At 36.1% G+C, this 18,649-nt stretch overlaps 1 protein-coding gene across 4 annotated transcripts in view; it reads right to left on the bottom strand.

Annotated features, from left to right (window-relative positions):
* The window catches only part of LOC108358246 (serine-rich adhesin for platelets), a 59,299-nt gene that overhangs the window by 9,844 nt on the left and 30,806 nt on the right, over window positions 1–18,649 (bottom strand). For all 4 annotated transcript variants that reach the window (XM_017609488.1, XM_017609484.1, XM_017609470.1 and 1 more), the window contains 4 exons: window positions 8,915–9,117; window positions 8,522–8,837; window positions 7,489–8,448; window positions 376–2,048 (listed from right to left, as the gene is read on the bottom strand). In XM_017609488.1, the coding sequence (XP_017464977.1) occupies window positions 376–2,048; window positions 7,489–8,448; window positions 8,522–8,837; window positions 8,915–9,073 (3,108 nt within the window). In that variant the 5' untranslated portion in view covers window positions 9,074–9,117. The remainder of the gene's footprint in view (window positions 1–375; window positions 2,049–7,488; window positions 8,449–8,521; window positions 8,838–8,914; window positions 9,118–18,649) is intronic.

Below are 18,649 nucleotides of genomic sequence, written 5' to 3' on the forward strand. Positions count from 1 at the left end.
CTGTAATTCACTTCCGAGTGAATTTTAGTCACTTTGCTGTGAATTCAAATTTGCAGGGGTTGAAATTCACTCGCGAGTGAATTCCAGAACCTGCCCGTTTGTGTAAGTTATAAAACTTTCACTCAAGTCGGGTACATAAATGTGTGCCGAAAAAACGGCAACTGGAAGAGTGGAACGCATAGATGAAGATGCTACGATGATCATAGATACACCTCGGTTAGTTATTTCATTTTGTACTTAATGCCGCTTATTATGATCGCTCTTTGAGTTCAAGTCAACAAAACCCGTTAATACCAATATTTATAAAGTTCAAAAACCACTCCAAAACTCAAAAATAAAATAGTTCAACTCAAATACATCTAAATCCCCACTTACCGACAACCTCTTTGGCTCATCATCAATATCGATTTGTGTTATTGTTGTGTTCGATTTGAGCACCTCGGCAATTTTTGTTAAACTCTCCACCTCCAATTTATTGTCGCGTATATCTAGCCGTTGCAGCGTGCTGTTCCCGCCGAATGTTAATATTGACGCCAAAGTTTCAATACCATTCGCACTCAAATGTGCACTCTGCAGTCCTAGCGTTGTCAATGTGGTATTTCGTATGAGACTATCTTTAATACGCGTCACGAAGTCATTCGACAGACAATTTTTGCCAATATTTAGCAATTCCAGCGAGTTGGTCTCGGCCAATAGGTGGGCTATATAGTATCCAGCTTCTTTACTTAAGTTATTATTCCAGAGCGCGAGTGCCTTCAGGCCACCCGGTGCCTTCACCGCCGGCTCTATACGCGGGTCCGATTGACGTTGCTGCCGCGTGAGTGTGTCATTTTTCGTCAATTTTTCATTGAGCTGTGAAGAGGTGGAAAAATTTAGATCGCTACTTGTGCTACCGTCCAATGAGTTATCGCTACATAGACTGTCCGAGCTCTGAGAGCGATGGCGAGTAGCGGGTGTAATGAAGGTAGTCGAAGACTCTGTGCGACGCATGCCATGACTAGCTCCGCCAGGTGATGTCGATGGCGGTGGTGGTGTCGGGATCGGGCTATGAGTTAGTGCCTCTTTATCCTTGGCCACCATATTATCAGAAGCAATAGTGACTTTCGGCAGTGCAGGTAGTTCATTTAAAGGATTTTCATGATTTTCCTCATCGGACAGGATATTACCAGCTTTTGCTTTTGTTTCTGTAGCTGAAGACTTTTCACCTTCCGCCATCTTCACGACACTGGCATATGTGTGGGATGTGAAAGCCGTATTAGGTGTGATTGTTCGACAACTAGCATCTGCATTATCGTCTAGTCTGAATGGGACACCACCTAGTTGTTGTGTGTGCAGCGATGATGGTGGCGTTGGCGTAGAAGTCGGCGTTACACCTGCATCTGCCAAATATTCAGTAGACTCAGTAGCAATAGTGCCAGTTTCAATGGCCACACCCTTCCCAATGTCATCCATTGGTACACCGTCAAAAGATGATGACAGCCGACTGTATTCCTCCGGCAGATGTCGGCTAATATCGCCCTCGGAGGCACTTTCAAATGCAGAATCGGTGCTGTGTGTGTCATCGTAGTCATCGGTCAGCTTTGTATTCTTATTTACATCCAGAGCCTTCGATGGCAATTGTTGCTGAAATTGTGCTGTTGTCTGATCAGCAGAGATACGATCGCCACTAATAACGCCAGCAGCAGCAGCTGGCGCTTCTGCAATGGTGCAATCTCCTTCACCAGCGGTCACTTCAAAAACACCGCCGATATTTGGCGCATTTGGTTGCTGAAGTGAGAGCAGATTCTGGTTCTCATTATCCTGATCTTGTGTGAGCGGCCTCCCTGAATCTTTGTAATGCCTGCAGTCGTCTTCATTACCGCTAGTGTCAATAAACGCGCTATTTGCAGTGTTATTATTGCTATTGTTATCATCATCACTTAGTTTTGACGTTGTCGATGTATTCTCACTTTGATCATTGCTATTAGAAGCGACCACTTCAGCACCACTACCATTGCTGCCATTGTCAGAAGTTGTATTGGGAGGGTCTGTGTCCGAAGATGCAATATCTGTAAAACAGTTGCGAATCATTTTGAAGAATTGTATACTTCGTAACGTAAAATATAATCTCAGCATTGAATTATATACAAAGATAATTAATAATAATAAAATATAAAACCAAAAAAGGGTTGGCTTTCCATTACATCGGTTTTTGCGTGTTTTCGCAAAACTATCACGAATTTCCAGTGCTTTAGCTACAATACAAAAACAAAATATGTTCGATTCTAAGTTGACTTGTTGAGTAATCATTGATGATTTTTTACGTAAGTTAAGCTAAGTCTACACTAACTAGACCAGGCTTTCCCAAAGTGGGTGCCGCGACGTATACGTGGGGTGCCGCTAGTGGCTAGAGTATACTAGTGTTGCGGGTAAATTCTTTAAACTTTCCATACACAACGCAAGCGGTTTGATCAAACTTCAACATGGCGCACAGTGTAAGATTTGACCCATCTAGCTGCTTTTAATTCTGTAATTCGAAAACTATTGAAGATAGATTAATGAAATTTTGCACAAAGTACGTTATAAAATAGGCGAAGCTTTTTACAAAAATTAAAATTGGTAATTTATAGTTACTGTCACGCCACCCTATTATATAACTGCAATTTTTAAAAATTGCAAAAACTGAAATATTTAATTAACTACAAAGGCTAAAATGCCCAAAATTTATATTTAGAATTTCCCTATAACAAGGAATTATAAACTGGCAGAAATGGACTTACAAATAAATATATTTTTTTTAATTATGGGCGTGGAAAATATCGATAAAAAAGTCAAGTTGGGTCAATAAAATTCCGTTATAAGTTCAATATTTTTTGCTCTATTTACAAAAATGGGATACCATTGGAAATGTAATGAATCGGGCTTTCTCTATTCAAAGCAAAAATATAAGAATTTGTCTCGGTCGAGATAAAATGCAAATGAATTACTCGAAGAGTTTAAAGTCTAAGAGGAGTGGCAAATAAACTGAGATACAAACTTTATCGAATAGTGGCGGATAACGAGTTTTCGGGTCTAATAAAAATAATAATTTGCTAAACATAAGTCTAAGTCAACATCGTTTTACTTTAACATGAAATACTCAGTCCTAGTTTACTAAATTCCCAAAAATGTATATTCATTAAAAAGATCATACCTAAAAAAAATAAGACCAAAATGATATTTTAGCAATTGTTGCATAAATCACATAACACCGACAAATTAAACATTTAGATTCAGTTTAAATGTTATTGCGCTCAGTAATTTTCCAAATCAAACCCCGTCCCGCCATACACTTTGATTTAAATTTTTCAGTTGTTATTGTTTCGTCTTTATCAGGCATTTCTAAAAACATTCTTGACGTTGTTTTGAAATTTGGCGACATAAAATAATGTAATTAATCTGTTCTAGAATATGGAAATGATACACTGTGNACAATACAAAAACAAAATATGTTCGATTCTAAGTTGACTTGTTGAGTAATCATTGATGATTTTTTACGTAAGTTAAGCTAAGTCTACACTAACTAGACCAGGCTTTCCCAAAGTGGGTGCCGCGACGTATACGTGGGGTGCCGCTAGTGGCTAGAGTATACTAGTGTTGCGGGTAAATTCTTTAAACTTTCCATACACAACGCAAGCGGTTTGATCAAACTTCAACATGGCGCACAGTGTAAGATTTGACCCATCTAGCTGCTTTTAATTCTGTAATTCGAAAACTATTGAAGATAGATTAATGAAATTTTGCACAAAGTACGTTATAAAATAGGCGAAGCTTTTTACAAAAATTAAAATTGGTAATTTATAGTTACTGTCACGCCACCCTATTATATAACTGCAATTTTTAAAAATTGCAAAAACTGAAATATTTAATTAACTACAAAGGCTAAAATGCCCAAAATTTATATTTAGAATTTCCCTATAACAAGGAATTATAAACTGGCAGAAATGGACTTACAAATAAATATATTTTTTTTAATTATGGGCGTGGAAAATATCGATAAAAAAGTCAAGTTGGGTCAATAAAATTCCGTTATAAGTTCAATATTTTTTGCTCTATTTACAAAAATGGGATACCATTGGAAATGTAATGAATCGGGCTTTCTCTATTCAAAGCAAAAATATAAGAATTTGTCTCGGTCGAGATAAAATGCAAATGAATTACTCGAAGAGTTTAAAGTCTAAGAGGAGTGGCAAATAAACTGAGATACAAACTTTATCGAATAGTGGCGGATAACGAGTTTTCGGGTCTAATAAAAATAATAATTTGCTAAACATAAGTCTAAGTCAACATCGTTTTACTTTAACATGAAATACTCAGTCCTAGTTTACTAAATTCCCAAAAATGTATATTCATTAAAAAGATCATACCTAAAAAAAATAAGACCAAAATGATATTTTAGCAATTGTTGCATAAATCACATAACACCGACAAATTAAACATTTAGATTCAGTTTAAATGTTATTGCGCTCAGTAATTTTCCAAATCAAACCCCGTCCCGCCATACACTTTGATTTAAATTTTTCAGTTGTTATTGTTTCGTCTTTATCAGGCATTTCTAAAAACATTCTTGACGTTGTTTTGAAATTTGGCGACATAAAATAATGTAATTAATCTGTTCTAGAATATGGAAATGATACACTGTGTGGCGGCCAGAAAATCAAACAATTTTGATTTTTATTAAAATTACCTTCAGCGGCTCGTCAAACCCCATACACAACACAAAGGGATATTTGGCCACTTGTGTGGTGTATTTCGCTCTTTAGTGTAGTTCCCTAGTACGTTTTGTCAACGATTAATTGAATCAGAAAATTTTCAGAAAATAGCCGAAAACGTACGCTTTTCACAACAATTTTCGGTGCTTTTGTAGACCTAATCCGCCTTTCATCCAGTTTTCTTCCCGTTTTTGGATTAATTTTTGAATTTTTTGCTGGCTGGGCTGTTAACAAGCGCAGCAGCTTCGCGCTCTTGTACAGCGAGGCGACGAATAACTGTTACCCAGGTTTTTTTTTGAGAAATAAAAGGGTCCTTTAAAGATTTTGCGAAAAAAGTATTTTATTGATAATTTTCCACAGATTTTACTTTAGTTGCATTAATTAGTTTTTAAATTTTAATCCTTATTTACATTTGCCAGCAGTGTAAACTTTGAGAGAAAAGTTCATTTGGCACGCAAGTCTTTTTCAGGTGTATTTTTTCTTAGGCTTTGTATAAAAAAAGTACAAAAAAGAAAAAAAAACTGTATAAGGTTGGTCGAATGAATGACCGTCCTAGTCACCAGTTCCGAGTCTATTCGATTTTTGAGTATGAGGCCTTAGGTTGGACAGAAGGGGGAGTATAAGGGACTCAAAATGGAGAAAATTAGCCTATGGTTACAGAAGATATGGAATAAATTAACTGACGAAGACCTGCGTGCTAAATGAACTTTTCTCTCAAAGTTTACACTGTTGGCAAATGTAAATAAGGATTCAAATTTATAAACTAATTAATGCAACTAAAGTAAAATCTGTGGAAAAATAACAATAAAATACTTTTTTCGCAAAATCTATAAAGGACTCTTTTATTTCTCAAAAATATCTGGGTAACAGTTATTCGTCGCCACGCTGTATATGTTACTTATTCTTTGGAACTTCACAATCTCATTGTTTCGAAAAGCGAATCAACACGATTTTAGAGGCAGTCGAGAACGAACTTATATAAAAGTTGGAGGTTTGGAAGTTGTTAGTGAGGTATCGACAAATTTGTACAGAAAAATAGTTTGAAATTCAGCAAGTGTGCGGACATTTGCAGTGGTTGGAAAATCGAAAGGAGGAGGATGTCTAGGATGAAGCAAGAGGCAGAAAACGCCACGAGAAGTCATTGTATGATCCGTCGGTATTCCCTGGTGACTAGTAAGATGCCGCCACTAGATTTAAAACCCGTATTGAATGACGATGCGATGATAACAGAGGCCTGCGAAATTAAAATACATCTCTGGTTATTTTCAAGCACGTCGAGATTTTTTTTATTGGTGACATGTATATTTTAGAATTTTTAGCAATTTACATGAAAACCCCATAAATAACGTATCTCTATATAACTTCGAAGTTAACGCCAAGAAAATTAATAACTGCCGGTTTCACCAGAAATTTAAATGGAAAATGATTTTTTAATTTCTATCAATTTCCAATAAAAATTTAAAAAATTCAATCATTTTTCACTTGAATTGCTTTCGTGAAATTGGCTGTAAAAGTTATTTTGCTTAACGTTAGCGCGCATTACCAGCGTTAACTTGGAAGGTTTAGAAAAAAACATTGTCGAATATTTTCCCAACAGTGATTCTAAGGATGTCTACCGCTGGATAACAAACCCGTTTTCATGTAACCTGAAAAGCAAACATACTGAGATGACAAATAAAGCTTTTGAAAGGTAGCATATTGAATATTAAATACTACGAAGGGAGCCAAGAGAGTTCTGGATGCAAGTATATGCACAAAACACTGCTGTTGGCAAGATTGCATTAAAAATACTAGTGACTTTTACTTTTACATTTCTATTTGAGACTTAATTTAAACAAATGCTTACATAAGCAAGTAATTTTTAAGCAAAAAACAAAATCGACTTCAATTCCCATATAAAAATTTTAGATTATCGTTAATCTCTTTATGATCCAATGATCGGATTTAAACCAAATTAGAATGGGACCACTTGTGAGGTAATCTTTCCTTTCCTTAAAAAAAAAAAAAGAATTATATTAATCGGTTAACGGGGTCCAAAGTTATGCGGTAGCATACATAAAAAAAAAATAATGATAAAAAAATATTCCGACGAACTGCTAACCTCTTCCTTTTTGGGTAGTCGGTTAAAAACAAATACACCAGCACGCTTTCAGCGTCAAATGATTTCGGGGTAAAATTGTCAAAGCTCCCAATAAACTTAAAGGCAATAATAAAATCATCAAAACAGTTTCAATCCTCACATTAAAACTAAAGGAGCATAAAGTTTGCATTGCGTTTTCTTGTTTTCGTAGACATTTGAAGATTAGGAGTGCCGTGAAATTTTTCTAGCACAAGGGGGCCGCGATGAAAAAAGTTGGGACACCCCTAAACTAGACTATAACTGAGCCTTAAATCTGGAGTTTTGTGAATTTACGTATTCCTACCATTACTAAAAAAGAATCCGTTGGTATTGATTGTGGTTGGGTTAACAAATGAAAAGTGGAAAAAGTTGGTAGCCACCAGCTTTGTACACTGGCGTCTGGTTCAAGTCCCATTGATCTCGTTGAAGAAATCTGATGAAACATGTGATAATCTCCGAAATAGCAACTATAACTTCTACCATGTGTAAATTATTGTTATTTTTGATAACATTTTTCATTAAAAATGATCTCAAGCCCAATATTTTATTGAACAATTTTTTTTTTTTTAACTTGAAACTATACTCGCGAATATTCGACCAAAATTGGAATTTCTCATATAATTGTGTTTAAAAACTTACCAATCAACGTTATTTCCTCCACGTTTTTCACTTTGCCGACTTTAATATCTGTCGGCCCTTCTACCAGGTGCGCCGCCATCACTACTCCTACCGCCTTCGTACTGGAATTAGACTTTTGTGTTTCGGCCGATGCGCTCGCCACCCCCACCGCACCGGAAGTTTCAAATATATCATCACTAGTTATGCTCGCATCCTCAGAACCGCATGCCGCTATAGTGTCTGTGGACAAATTGGACGCACCCTCCTCACTGCTGCTCTCGCTGTTCATCGATAACAATTTATCCAACATCGATTGACCACTGGGCGCATGCGCGCCATTCTTATGATTGCTTGACTTCACAGTGTCTTCTGTATCATCGTCACCGTCCATTTCATCCAATGATCCCACAACAGCATTCAACGTCTCCGCGCCTCCAACAACTGATGATTTACTATTTACTGCAGCATTCGCTGACGAAACAGTTCCTACATCTGGATTCGCATGTTGTTGCAGTAGTGTATTATCATTATTTGTGACTTTATCAGTGGCCAGTGCAGTGCTAAAGACATCCGAGGATTTGTCCACCGCAGCGTGTTTTTGTCTTTTGTCTGAGGCATTTTCATCGCTTTCACTATTCTCGACATTCTCTTCAGCGCTGCCTTTCCCGCTGTTGCTGAACGAATCACTGGTGTCGAAGTCAGTTGTCTGTGAAGCTTCAACCGATGACAAACTATCATCATCATCGATTGCAGATGATCGTTGAAGCATCGATCGCCGTTCCAGTTCATTGGATTGCAGTATTAGTGCTTCGACAATGTATAAGAGTCCCCTATCCCTAATATTGTTGTTACTTATATCAATTAGTTCGAGGTAATGATTAACCTTCAACAAATCACCAAGGGCTTCTGCATCTTTGCAATCCAAATCGTTATGCGCTAACCAGAGCTCCCTTAGCGTCGTATTGTGCCGCAATTTGAAGCCTAATAAAAAAGAGATATTATTAAATTAATTTCAAACAAAAACGCTATTAGCTTTATTTTTATCTATCCTTACACAATCCATCTAGTGCACCTTTCAATCCACAATGTTCCAATTTTAGTGTATGCAAATTAGATGCACTTATCGCCTGACCCAAACCATCAGCACTTTGCTTAGAAATTGGATTGCCTTGGGCGATTAGTACCCGCAGCTCTTCGCTATGCTTAACCATAGCCATACAGCCGGCCCAACCTCGCATGGTCATACCCTTCGAATTCGAAGAGATGTCCAATTCATGGGCTGCCTCATAATACTCAATCATTTCAAAGAGGGCGCTTGTCGCCCACTCGTCCAGGTCACAAGATGAGAGATCTATAAATTTGTACTGTACCTGAAAGTATATTGATTACAGGAAAAATTTGCTAAAGTATTTCCCGCAATCCTTCATTCAAATACAATAACGATTACCCGTTTGAAAATTTCTTCCAATGCTTCGCAATCACTGGCTGCCAATTTAATTGATTTCAACGATAACACCGGCTGACGTTGTTGTTTATTTAATTCAACACCCTTTAAGTGATCCAATACAGTCTGTAGGGGTTTTGTTTTATGTTTGCGGCATGACATCACATAGAGTTCGGCAATTTCAGAGATGCTTTTAACCAAACATGCTGAAATTGAGTGACAGATAAATGGCACATGTATATTATAGGTTTAGAAAAATGTTGCATATACTGGACCTACATTTTGGATACATGAACAAAGTCATCTTCTATTACTCTCTTTTATGATTGTTTCTTTTTATAGTTTGTTTAAACTTTGCTTATAAAATGGCTAAAAAAGCTTTTCTCTGATAGAACTCAAGACATTTTCCCCTAAGAAAGTTACTAAGGATGAAGGATCCCCAATTAAACGGAACCGTCTAACCAACAGGGAAAGCACCCAAAAACATTGGAAATAAGTTGAACATGTCCTCACAAGCAGAGGATAAGGAAAAATGTGTTTTTTCATATTTGGTGGAGTAAAAAGTCAATGCGTATGTTTGCAACAGATGGTGTTAGTACAAATTTGACAGCACTGGAGTCATTCACACATATGTGTGGCTTATGTCCCTGAATTGAATTTTATTGTCATTCGGCGATTTGGTTCAGTTTTGTAGGTTGTAGGTTTTACAAGTTTAGGATGCAAAAAATTCACGATGATCTAAAAGAACGACAGCTGGTTCATGGAAATCCACGGTGAAAATCTCGATATCAAAAGTTGGCATTTCGGTTAGATGCACCCGCTGCAGCGGATGGAGTCACCTAAGAACCTGCTCTGGCCTGGCCACATAGGGAGTGGGATAACAAGGTTTGTGGTCCCTTGTTGCTCAAGCCTTACTCGTGCAACCTGCGGGTGCAAATAAACACCCGAAGGACCCCCACGGCTTCACGGAACTAGCGGAACAAACGAACTCCCCGTTGCAGCCAACCAGCACCAGGCAACAACACACAAAGCTACAAGCGCAACAGAGCTAAGGTAGATCCTCACTTATCCCTCAACATAATCTTCTCGATCAATAAGCTTACCGACTTTGCGGACCACCACAGCTACGCCAACTTCGCCGAATTTACCGAGAGTGCACCTTCATCGCTCTTACCACACCTACAAAAAAGACTTCCGCAAGGTAGTGACTGTTGTAGCGGCAAACGAGCGTGGCCAGGTCCATCCTGCTGATCCCCACATTAGGGACCTTAATTTGGAGATTTAGCAGCTGGCAAACCAACACAAGCGGAAAAAGTGAGACGCGAATGATATGAGGAAGATTTGGTCAACCGTGAGGTACCGGACCAACCCAACGAGGCGCGACGACAGAGTGGAAATTTACTTCGGTGATCACGCCTCGTCGGACCCGAAGCGATGCGCGATGTATTTTAGCCGGCATTTCACATTGCCTCCTTCTGTGGGTAAGGTCAAACGTCGAGTGATCAGGAGTCTGCACAAACTCCATCTTACTTTCTCTAGTGGTTAAGTTCAGGGGATTATCGGTAAGAAAAAAGTCTTCAAAGCCATTGGTCCCGACGGAATATGCGTGCTGATTCTGAAAAAATAGGTCCAGCGCGAGTAGCATACTTGACCAAGGTCTACAATTTATTATTAGCCATCCACATAATTCTAGATATGTGGTAATCAGGGAGGGTTCCGACTACTAAAGCCGGGGAAACCAACTAACCAAGTGAAAACACTTGACGCCCTGCTGTCCCCGTACTTCATGTGTTGCCTGAGTTCAGGCGAAGAATCAACATGCGTCCGTAAAGTGCACAGCATCACCACCGCACTCAACGCCCAAACACCCAGATAAATCGGGGCCTTAACTCGCAACCGCATGTGTGAGAGAACAGTTGTAGTAGCGTTAGACCTGTCAACGTCGTTTGATACCGTTTTTCCTCAAGATCAAATAAATACTTATAAACATACTATGTATAAATACACTACTTTTAAGTAATTCAGTATTTCAAGTATTTACGTATAGGGTCAAGTGGGCCCCAAATTTACCAAGATTAATATTTTTCAATAATATTCAGGCAGCGCCGAGTTTTGCAATCGAAAAGTATAATGTGTAAATTTTGTTGCCAAATTGCAAATAGTTTTTTTTTTATCAAAAATTGAAAATTTTTGCAGTATTTTGGAAATTTTTATTTTTCTTTGAAATGAAACAATTTTTTTTGGGTGCACATTTAAAAAACATTAAACAATGCAATAAAATTATTTGCGTTACAAAAATATTTTTTTATGAATAATTTAATACTTAAGCAATCCCTGCGCCTCGTGGAGCAAAATTTTTAACAACAACTTATGTAATAAACATTTCTGCATTTATCTATGGAAAAAAATGCGTTTGGTCGGAATGAATTTTTATTTGCCAGTGAACCGGTTCGGGGAAAATTAAACTCATGATAAGGCTGAATATGTATATACAACGTTCCCACAAACGAACCAAACGGGAACAAAAGTGTTGAGAGCAGTTTGAACTGGAACAAAATGAGAACAAAGGATTCTGGAACGTTTCGGTAAAGAACAAAATGCGAACAAAACTCTCGGGAATGTTCTCAAGAAGAACAAAATGAGAACGAAGATATCAAGAACGATATCTGGCAGGATCAAATAAGAACTAAAGTCTGGGGAATGTTCTGCTAGAAAACAAAACGAGAACAAAAGTTTTGACAACTTAACGTTAAGAATGAGATGGGATGAAAAATCGTCATATGCACCGCGATCTCTAAAGTAATCTATTGTGTGTGGCCCTCCGCCGTATAGGGGGAAGGCTTTTAATGTAGCCTAGCACTTCCAAGGGCGTTTTATTCCAAATTTCAAATGGATTTAGTGTAGCACCACCCAAATGAGCTGGTCTGCAGCTAACATGAGCATCACATTCACAAAGAATGTGTTCTGGCGTTTCCTCGTCCAGCTCACAAAAGCGACAGACGTTCTGAAAGATTAATTTCACTGAGGTGATAACGAAGGGAACAATGACCCGCATAGTTGAGTAATTTCTTTGAAGGGCAAATAAATCGTTTGCCTTTTCTCTGCCCTACACATTCCATCCAGTGCATGTTGAACATTTTGTCTACCCAGTTATTTATGATCTCCTTTATGTGTGCTTTGGTGAGCCCAAAAGGTGTTGTGGTTGATTGTTAATTCTCCATTCCATTTATGGAACAATTCTTTTTTGATTAATTTTAATGTTCAAACATTTCACACCAATGGAAAGGTCTGAGAAAAATTTTGTTCTCGTTTCCATTCTTCGCGAAAAATTCGGAGAAGACTTGTTCTAGTTTCGTTCTCTGAAAGAAAGTTCCTGAGACTTTAGTTCCCAAATTTTTCTTCGAGAGAAAGTTCCTTAGACTTTTATTCCGGTTTTGCTCTATACCAGAATGTTAAGGAGACATTTGTTCCCATTTTGTTCTCTTAGAAATGTTCCCGAAAGTATTGTTCGCATTTTGTTCTCTTTGAGAACGTTCCAAAGGATTTTGTTCTTATATAATTCCCGTTGCGAACGTTCTCGACAGTTTTTTTCTCTCTTTCTTCTTGTGAAAAAAACCCCTAAGGTTTTGTTCTCATTTCGGTTTGGGTTTCTTAGTTCTTGTTCTTGGGAACAAAGCTACGAGAACGACATTTAGTTTCGATCATTCAAGATAGGAAGGAGCATGCATGTATGTTTGTGCTACTAGAAGAAACCACTTGACACTTCTACCTACTCAATTAAAGCAACTATCTAGCTAGACCTTGTGTAGAGGACAACATTAATTTTACCATTAGCATCCCCTCGATATTGTTATAAAGACACACCAATCAGCCCCTCAATGGGTTTTAATAGACAAGAAGAGAGTATGATTGCTCGAAAGTCCTTGGCAGGAGTAATGCCATCTCTTGTCAGTGACCTCAAAGGCTTAAAAGGCGCTTCTCCCGTGCGATTCATAACAGCCTTCCACGTTTTCGCAGAAATTCTCCCATGACTTATGGCACACGCAGCAATATTATTCTAACGGTTGGATTATACGCCACCCCGTAACAGGATAATACGTTGCAGAGATACAAGGTTGACGATCAACGCTCTGAACATGGTTAAATCAACCAACTCCGAATCATTCCGATAGCAAATAGTGGTCGAGAGCATGTCGTCAGAGCTCAGCCCTTAATTATTGTTGTGACTGGAATTTTTATTGAGTATTCTGAACAAAGCTGATCGAAATGTTAAGACCCAGATTCAGTTGTATGGTCTAATTCACAGGGTAGCACATATTTTCTGTGTGACTAAGTAATAAAACAAATTCTGGGGAAAATAAATTAAACTTAATTGACAAAACAAACTTCGCCAATTACTATTTTCTAGTATAAGTCAAAAAAGTTTCCGTTAAAGTCGTTCGAGCCCCTATTTTCGTAACAATTTTCATATCTTTAAATAAAAATCTATTGCATTGTACAATAATAATATATTTAGCCATAAATAAGCGAACGTTGCTACCCGCACCAAAATCCACCCGCAAGTGTGGTGAGAAAAACATTAAATAAATAATAAATGCAAAATGTACAATAGTATAAACAACGGCGTATGTACATCCATACATACATATGTACATATGTATGTATGCAAGTATATCTATGTACATTGATGTTCATATTTTTAGATATCTGCCGGCGGTATACTTTGATGATTCACAAAGAATTACTTTGTGTATATAGCAAAATCATCATTCCCGGCAACGATTCCGCAAATAAATAAACTAAAACAAGTAAGAAAGTCTAAGTTCGGGCGGAGCCGAACATTAAATACCCGGCGCAAGTATTAAATATGTTTTTTCACCTTTCCGAAACCTGATTTATCGAAGATTTTGTATTTCTCTAAATTACCGTTATATGGGATGTGGGCGTGGTTATTGTCCGATTTTAAAAAGTTTCGGCGATTTTTTATGCTGTACCAGGGCCAACAACTGTGCCAAGTTTGGAAGAAATTGGTGCAGCGGTTACCAAGATATACACATATAACCATAAGTGGGCGTGGCTACGCCCATTTTCCAAAAATTTATAATATTCTTATTTTTCGTCTAAAAATTATTGTAAATATCAATTTTGAGTGAATAATCTCCAGTAGTTACTAAAATATCGCAGTTTTCGTATTTCTGAAAATTACCGTTATATGGGAAGTAGGCGTGGTTATTGAGCGATTTTAAAAATTTTCGGCCATTTAGTATTTTGTGCGAAGGCCAACAACTGTGCCACGTTTGGAAGAAATTGGTACAGCGGTTACCAAGATATACACATATAACCATAAGTGGGCGTGGCTACGCCCATTTTCCAAAAATTTATAATATTCTTATTTTTCGTCTAAAACTTATTATAAATATCAATTTTGAGTGAATAATCTCCAGTAGTTACTAAAATATCGCAGTTTTCGTATTTCTGAAAATTACCGTTATATGGGAAGTAGGCGTGGTTATTGAGCGATTTTAAAAATTTTCGGCCATTTGGTATGTTGTGCGAAGGCCAACAACTGTGCCAAGTTTGGAAGAAATTGGTGCAGCGGTTACCAAGATATACACATGTAACCATAAGTGGGCGTGGCTACGCCCATTTTCCAAAAATTTATAATATTATTATTTTTCGTCTAAAATTTATTATAATTATCAATTTTGAGTGAATTATCTTCATTAGTTACTAAAATATCGCAGTTTTCGTATTTCTGGAAATTACCGTTATATGGGAAGTGGGCGTGGTTAAAGTCCGATTTCGCCCATTTTCAATACCAACCTACCTTGGATTAAGGGAAACCTACATACCAAATTTCGTTAAGATATCTCAATTTTTGCTCGAGTTATCGTGTACACGGACAGACGGACAGACGGACGGACAGACAGACATGGCTTAATCGATTTCTTTTTTCATCCTGATCATTTATGTATACATTTGTCTATATCTATCTCGATTCGTTTTGGCTGTTACAAACAACCGTTATGTGAACAAAATTAATATACCCTTGTGCACAAGTGCGCTCGGGTATAAAAAGTGAATAGAAGAAGAGCACTCAACAAGCGACAGTAGACGTACTGGTGACATTGGTTTAAGCATGTAAGGAGGTATGTACGAATGTATACGTGCATATAAATGATACAGCTGTGCTAAGATGATGAGCGTTGACGGGCATCGTTGGACGTGATGGGAGGCGGATGGTTCGGAACGGGAAGTGGCATATTTGACGTTGTTTGCTGATCGCGAGAAATTCTAATTGATGCGGTATAAAGCAAAAGGACGGAGCTAATTAATTCCTAGTATTAAGCGTACCTACGCAAACGGTGTACAGTGGTCCACAAAATAATAGGAGTGCTTTATTTTGGTCAGTTTTTGCTATTTGTCTTTTGTTTATTTAATGTTTAGTATTTTTATACAAAAGTCAAGCTGGGTGTACAACAAACAACGAATAAATTCAGATTTCAACCTTTGTACAAAAATTATTAAAATTCTGTAAATTTTCACCAAAATATCAAACTTTTTAATCAGAATCTTCAGAGAAAATTCTGGTATGCAGTTTTAAGCCCATTCAATTNTTTTTTTTTTTTTTAATTTCAAGACCCTAACCCCTAATTTCCTTCCTTTTTACAAGAAATAATATTGCCAATTTTTATAGATTACTTAAAAATCATTTAGAGGTCGCGACTTGTCATTTTAGATCAGAAAATACGGTTTTGTAGATTTATCAGTTTTTGAATGACTACTTTTGCTTCGATTTTAAAGATCGATCATGTTGTGAGACGAGGATTTATAGGCCTTTAAAATGATGTATAATAATCTATTGTCAGACTTGGATTGCTGGGAGTTTTCATCGGGAACATTTTTTCTTGATTTTTTAAGTTTTGACCATCACTAATTTCCACAAAATTTCAAAATATGTAGCACTATCTAAAATTAAATTTATTTTCAAATAAACTGATACCTCATTTATTGCAATCGCATACAAATTGTCGAAGTTAGGCAACTTTTCTTAAATACGGCCTTGAATTTATGTACATATGTATGTACCGGACTTTCAGATTTCTTAACCAGTGTGGCTAAGGAATTCATCAATCTTTATTAAAAATTGATATATATAATCGCTCTTTAGCAAAAAATTGGTTTTTCAAAAAATTTAGGAAAATGTGGATGGAACCGCCCACTTATATCATAGATGTATATCTCAAAAACTACTTCACCGATCTCGACCAAATTCGGTATATACATTGCGCATGGGCTCCTTAACCTGGCCATCTTAAAAATTTTTTGAAATCGAAAAAATTTTAATCGGAAAAATTAAATGAAATAAATTTTCTTTTAAAATCAGTAATATTAAAATTAAAAGAAAGTGAAGTTAACTCCAGTAAAACAAATTTAATTAAAAAAGAAGAGTAAAATAAAATGAAATTAAAAATATATTTTTCTTTTTTTAAACAATGCATTAAAAAATTTAACTAAAAGAAATAAAAAAATAATTTAAAAAAAAAGTAAAATTAAATTAACAAAAGAAAAACAAATTAAATTAACAAAGAAGAAATAAAAAAAAAATTTTAAATTAAAAAAAATAAATATTTGAACACTAAAATTTAAAAATTAAGCTAAAAAAGAGAAATAATAAATAAAAGATGGAAAACATTTTTTCCTAAGAACTAAAAGAAATTTATCTTTTCTTTTAAAAGAACAAAGATTATATTGAAAAATTTAAGAATTTAAGTAAACAAAAGAAAAAAAATTCGCTGCCCGTGGAATCGATCTTAGTCGGATATCTCTGTACTTTGCGCACCATCCCGTTTTCATTACTGATGTCAAATGTGAAGTTAAATTTTTACAAAAAGTGTAGAATACCTACCTTTTAGCTATAGACAAACCAAAAATGTCACTCTTCATGCTGATTTCAACCTTACCAAAATTATTTAGCGTAAGTGAAAATTAAGAAGATATAGGAGGTTAAGTTAGTTTTTTCGATATTTTGAAATATCAACTATAAAATATCAAATATGAACTACATAACCGATTAAACAACTAATGATGTCAAAATAAAGATGATTAGTTTATTATGTACATCAACAATTTTTCTGATTTTTTATATTTTTAAGTCAAAAGTACTAAAAAACAAAAAAAAATACTTTTTCATAAAACTGTCTTTTTTGAAGAAAATTGCATAATTAATACTACGTTTACCTAAAATTTGTTTTAAAAATGGTTGTAGTAAATACATACGTCGTAAAAAAGGTATTAAAATTATCTTTGATTTGGCATCAATACTTTTCTAAGCGGTCAAGTAATTTCCGAGATATTAAACATATAAAAAATAAAAAAAAAATTAAGTTCAACATATTATATTTTCTTTGTTTTTTACTTGCCCCAAATAATTTCGGTATGGTTGAAATCAAACGTGACAAGTTCTATTTTTGGTTTGTTTGTAGCTAAACTGTCGGTATTGTAGCTAGAATCAGCTGTTCGCATGGCAACCGAAATCAAAATTGCCAACAAGTTGGCAAATACAGTTTGGTTTCCAAATGCTGCCACATTAGAGGCGATGGCCGTTTTCACTTGGCTGTCATTTTATATGACCGTGCGTGGTGATATTATGACAACAAACGCGAATGACACCAGATGACAACCCGTTTTCATAATTTTGACAAAACTGGACGTCAAATATGACCTAATGAAAACCAGGCTTAAGACTTTTGTGCTAAAATAACAAAATTCTGTCGAACTATATTGTCATCAATCTTTCATTTGCCTTATGAAATACATTTTACTATCTTAGCCAGAATTGCCCCATTAATTTACTGACATGAGGGTGGTACGTACGGGGGATTAGAACTGAATCTGGTGAGTAAGTACATAGGAGAACGGGGTACTTAAGGTCAATGAACTTTGGAACAAAAAAAAAATTGTGTGTGAAGATACAACAATAAATGAAAGCGACACCTACACATCGACACCTCCAAAACATACCATACTAAGCCATTCGAGATTTAGGCAGACTTAGCATAGTATGGTTTAGAGATGTCGATATATTCGGCGAAAAAATATTTTTTTTTTTTGTTTCAAATTGTCTTGCAAAAATACTTAAGGGTCGGCGGTGTACGGCGAACTTTTTTCTGGTACGGTCTAATGTAGATACATACATATGTATGTTAGGGTGCTTTTTTTTTGCGACTATTTTTTTTCGGTCCCATCGTGAAATTTTGTTGGAAATACCCAAAAAAAAATTCCCTGAAAGTTTGAGCCCTTAATATTAATTTTAAGTACTCGGCCAAGGCGTGTGAAGATTTTTCATTTAAAATACACGGGAACTTTGATTTTTTTGTTTAAATTTCTATAGCTCAGCGGCATTTAATGGTATCACCTTGTCCAAAATGGGGATTTTCTCAGCATTAAATGCTCTACAAAAGTGCCCACTGCGGCGAAGTCGTAACTCACACCGGCGAGGTAGTACGGGCCACTAAACCTGATTTTTTCATGAAATTTACGTTTTTTCGCATTTATCTCGTAAATGACAAGAGCTATAGAAAAAATGTAAATGAGAAACTTGTAGGAAATTTTATTTCCTACAAAAAAGCTCATTAGCGCTTAATCGCTAACTTCAATACTGCTTGAGATATTTCAATTTTAAGTTTATGAAGTTTTAAATTTTTATCAAAAATCACGTAAAATTATAAAAAATAT

Source organism: Rhagoletis zephyria, unplaced genomic scaffold (assembly GCF_001687245.7).
Source record: "Rhagoletis zephyria isolate East Lansing unplaced genomic scaffold, Rhagoletis_zephyria_1.1 Rzeph_scaffold_00009, whole genome shotgun sequence".
Lineage (NCBI taxonomy): Eukaryota > Metazoa > Arthropoda > Insecta > Diptera > Tephritidae > Rhagoletis > Rhagoletis zephyria.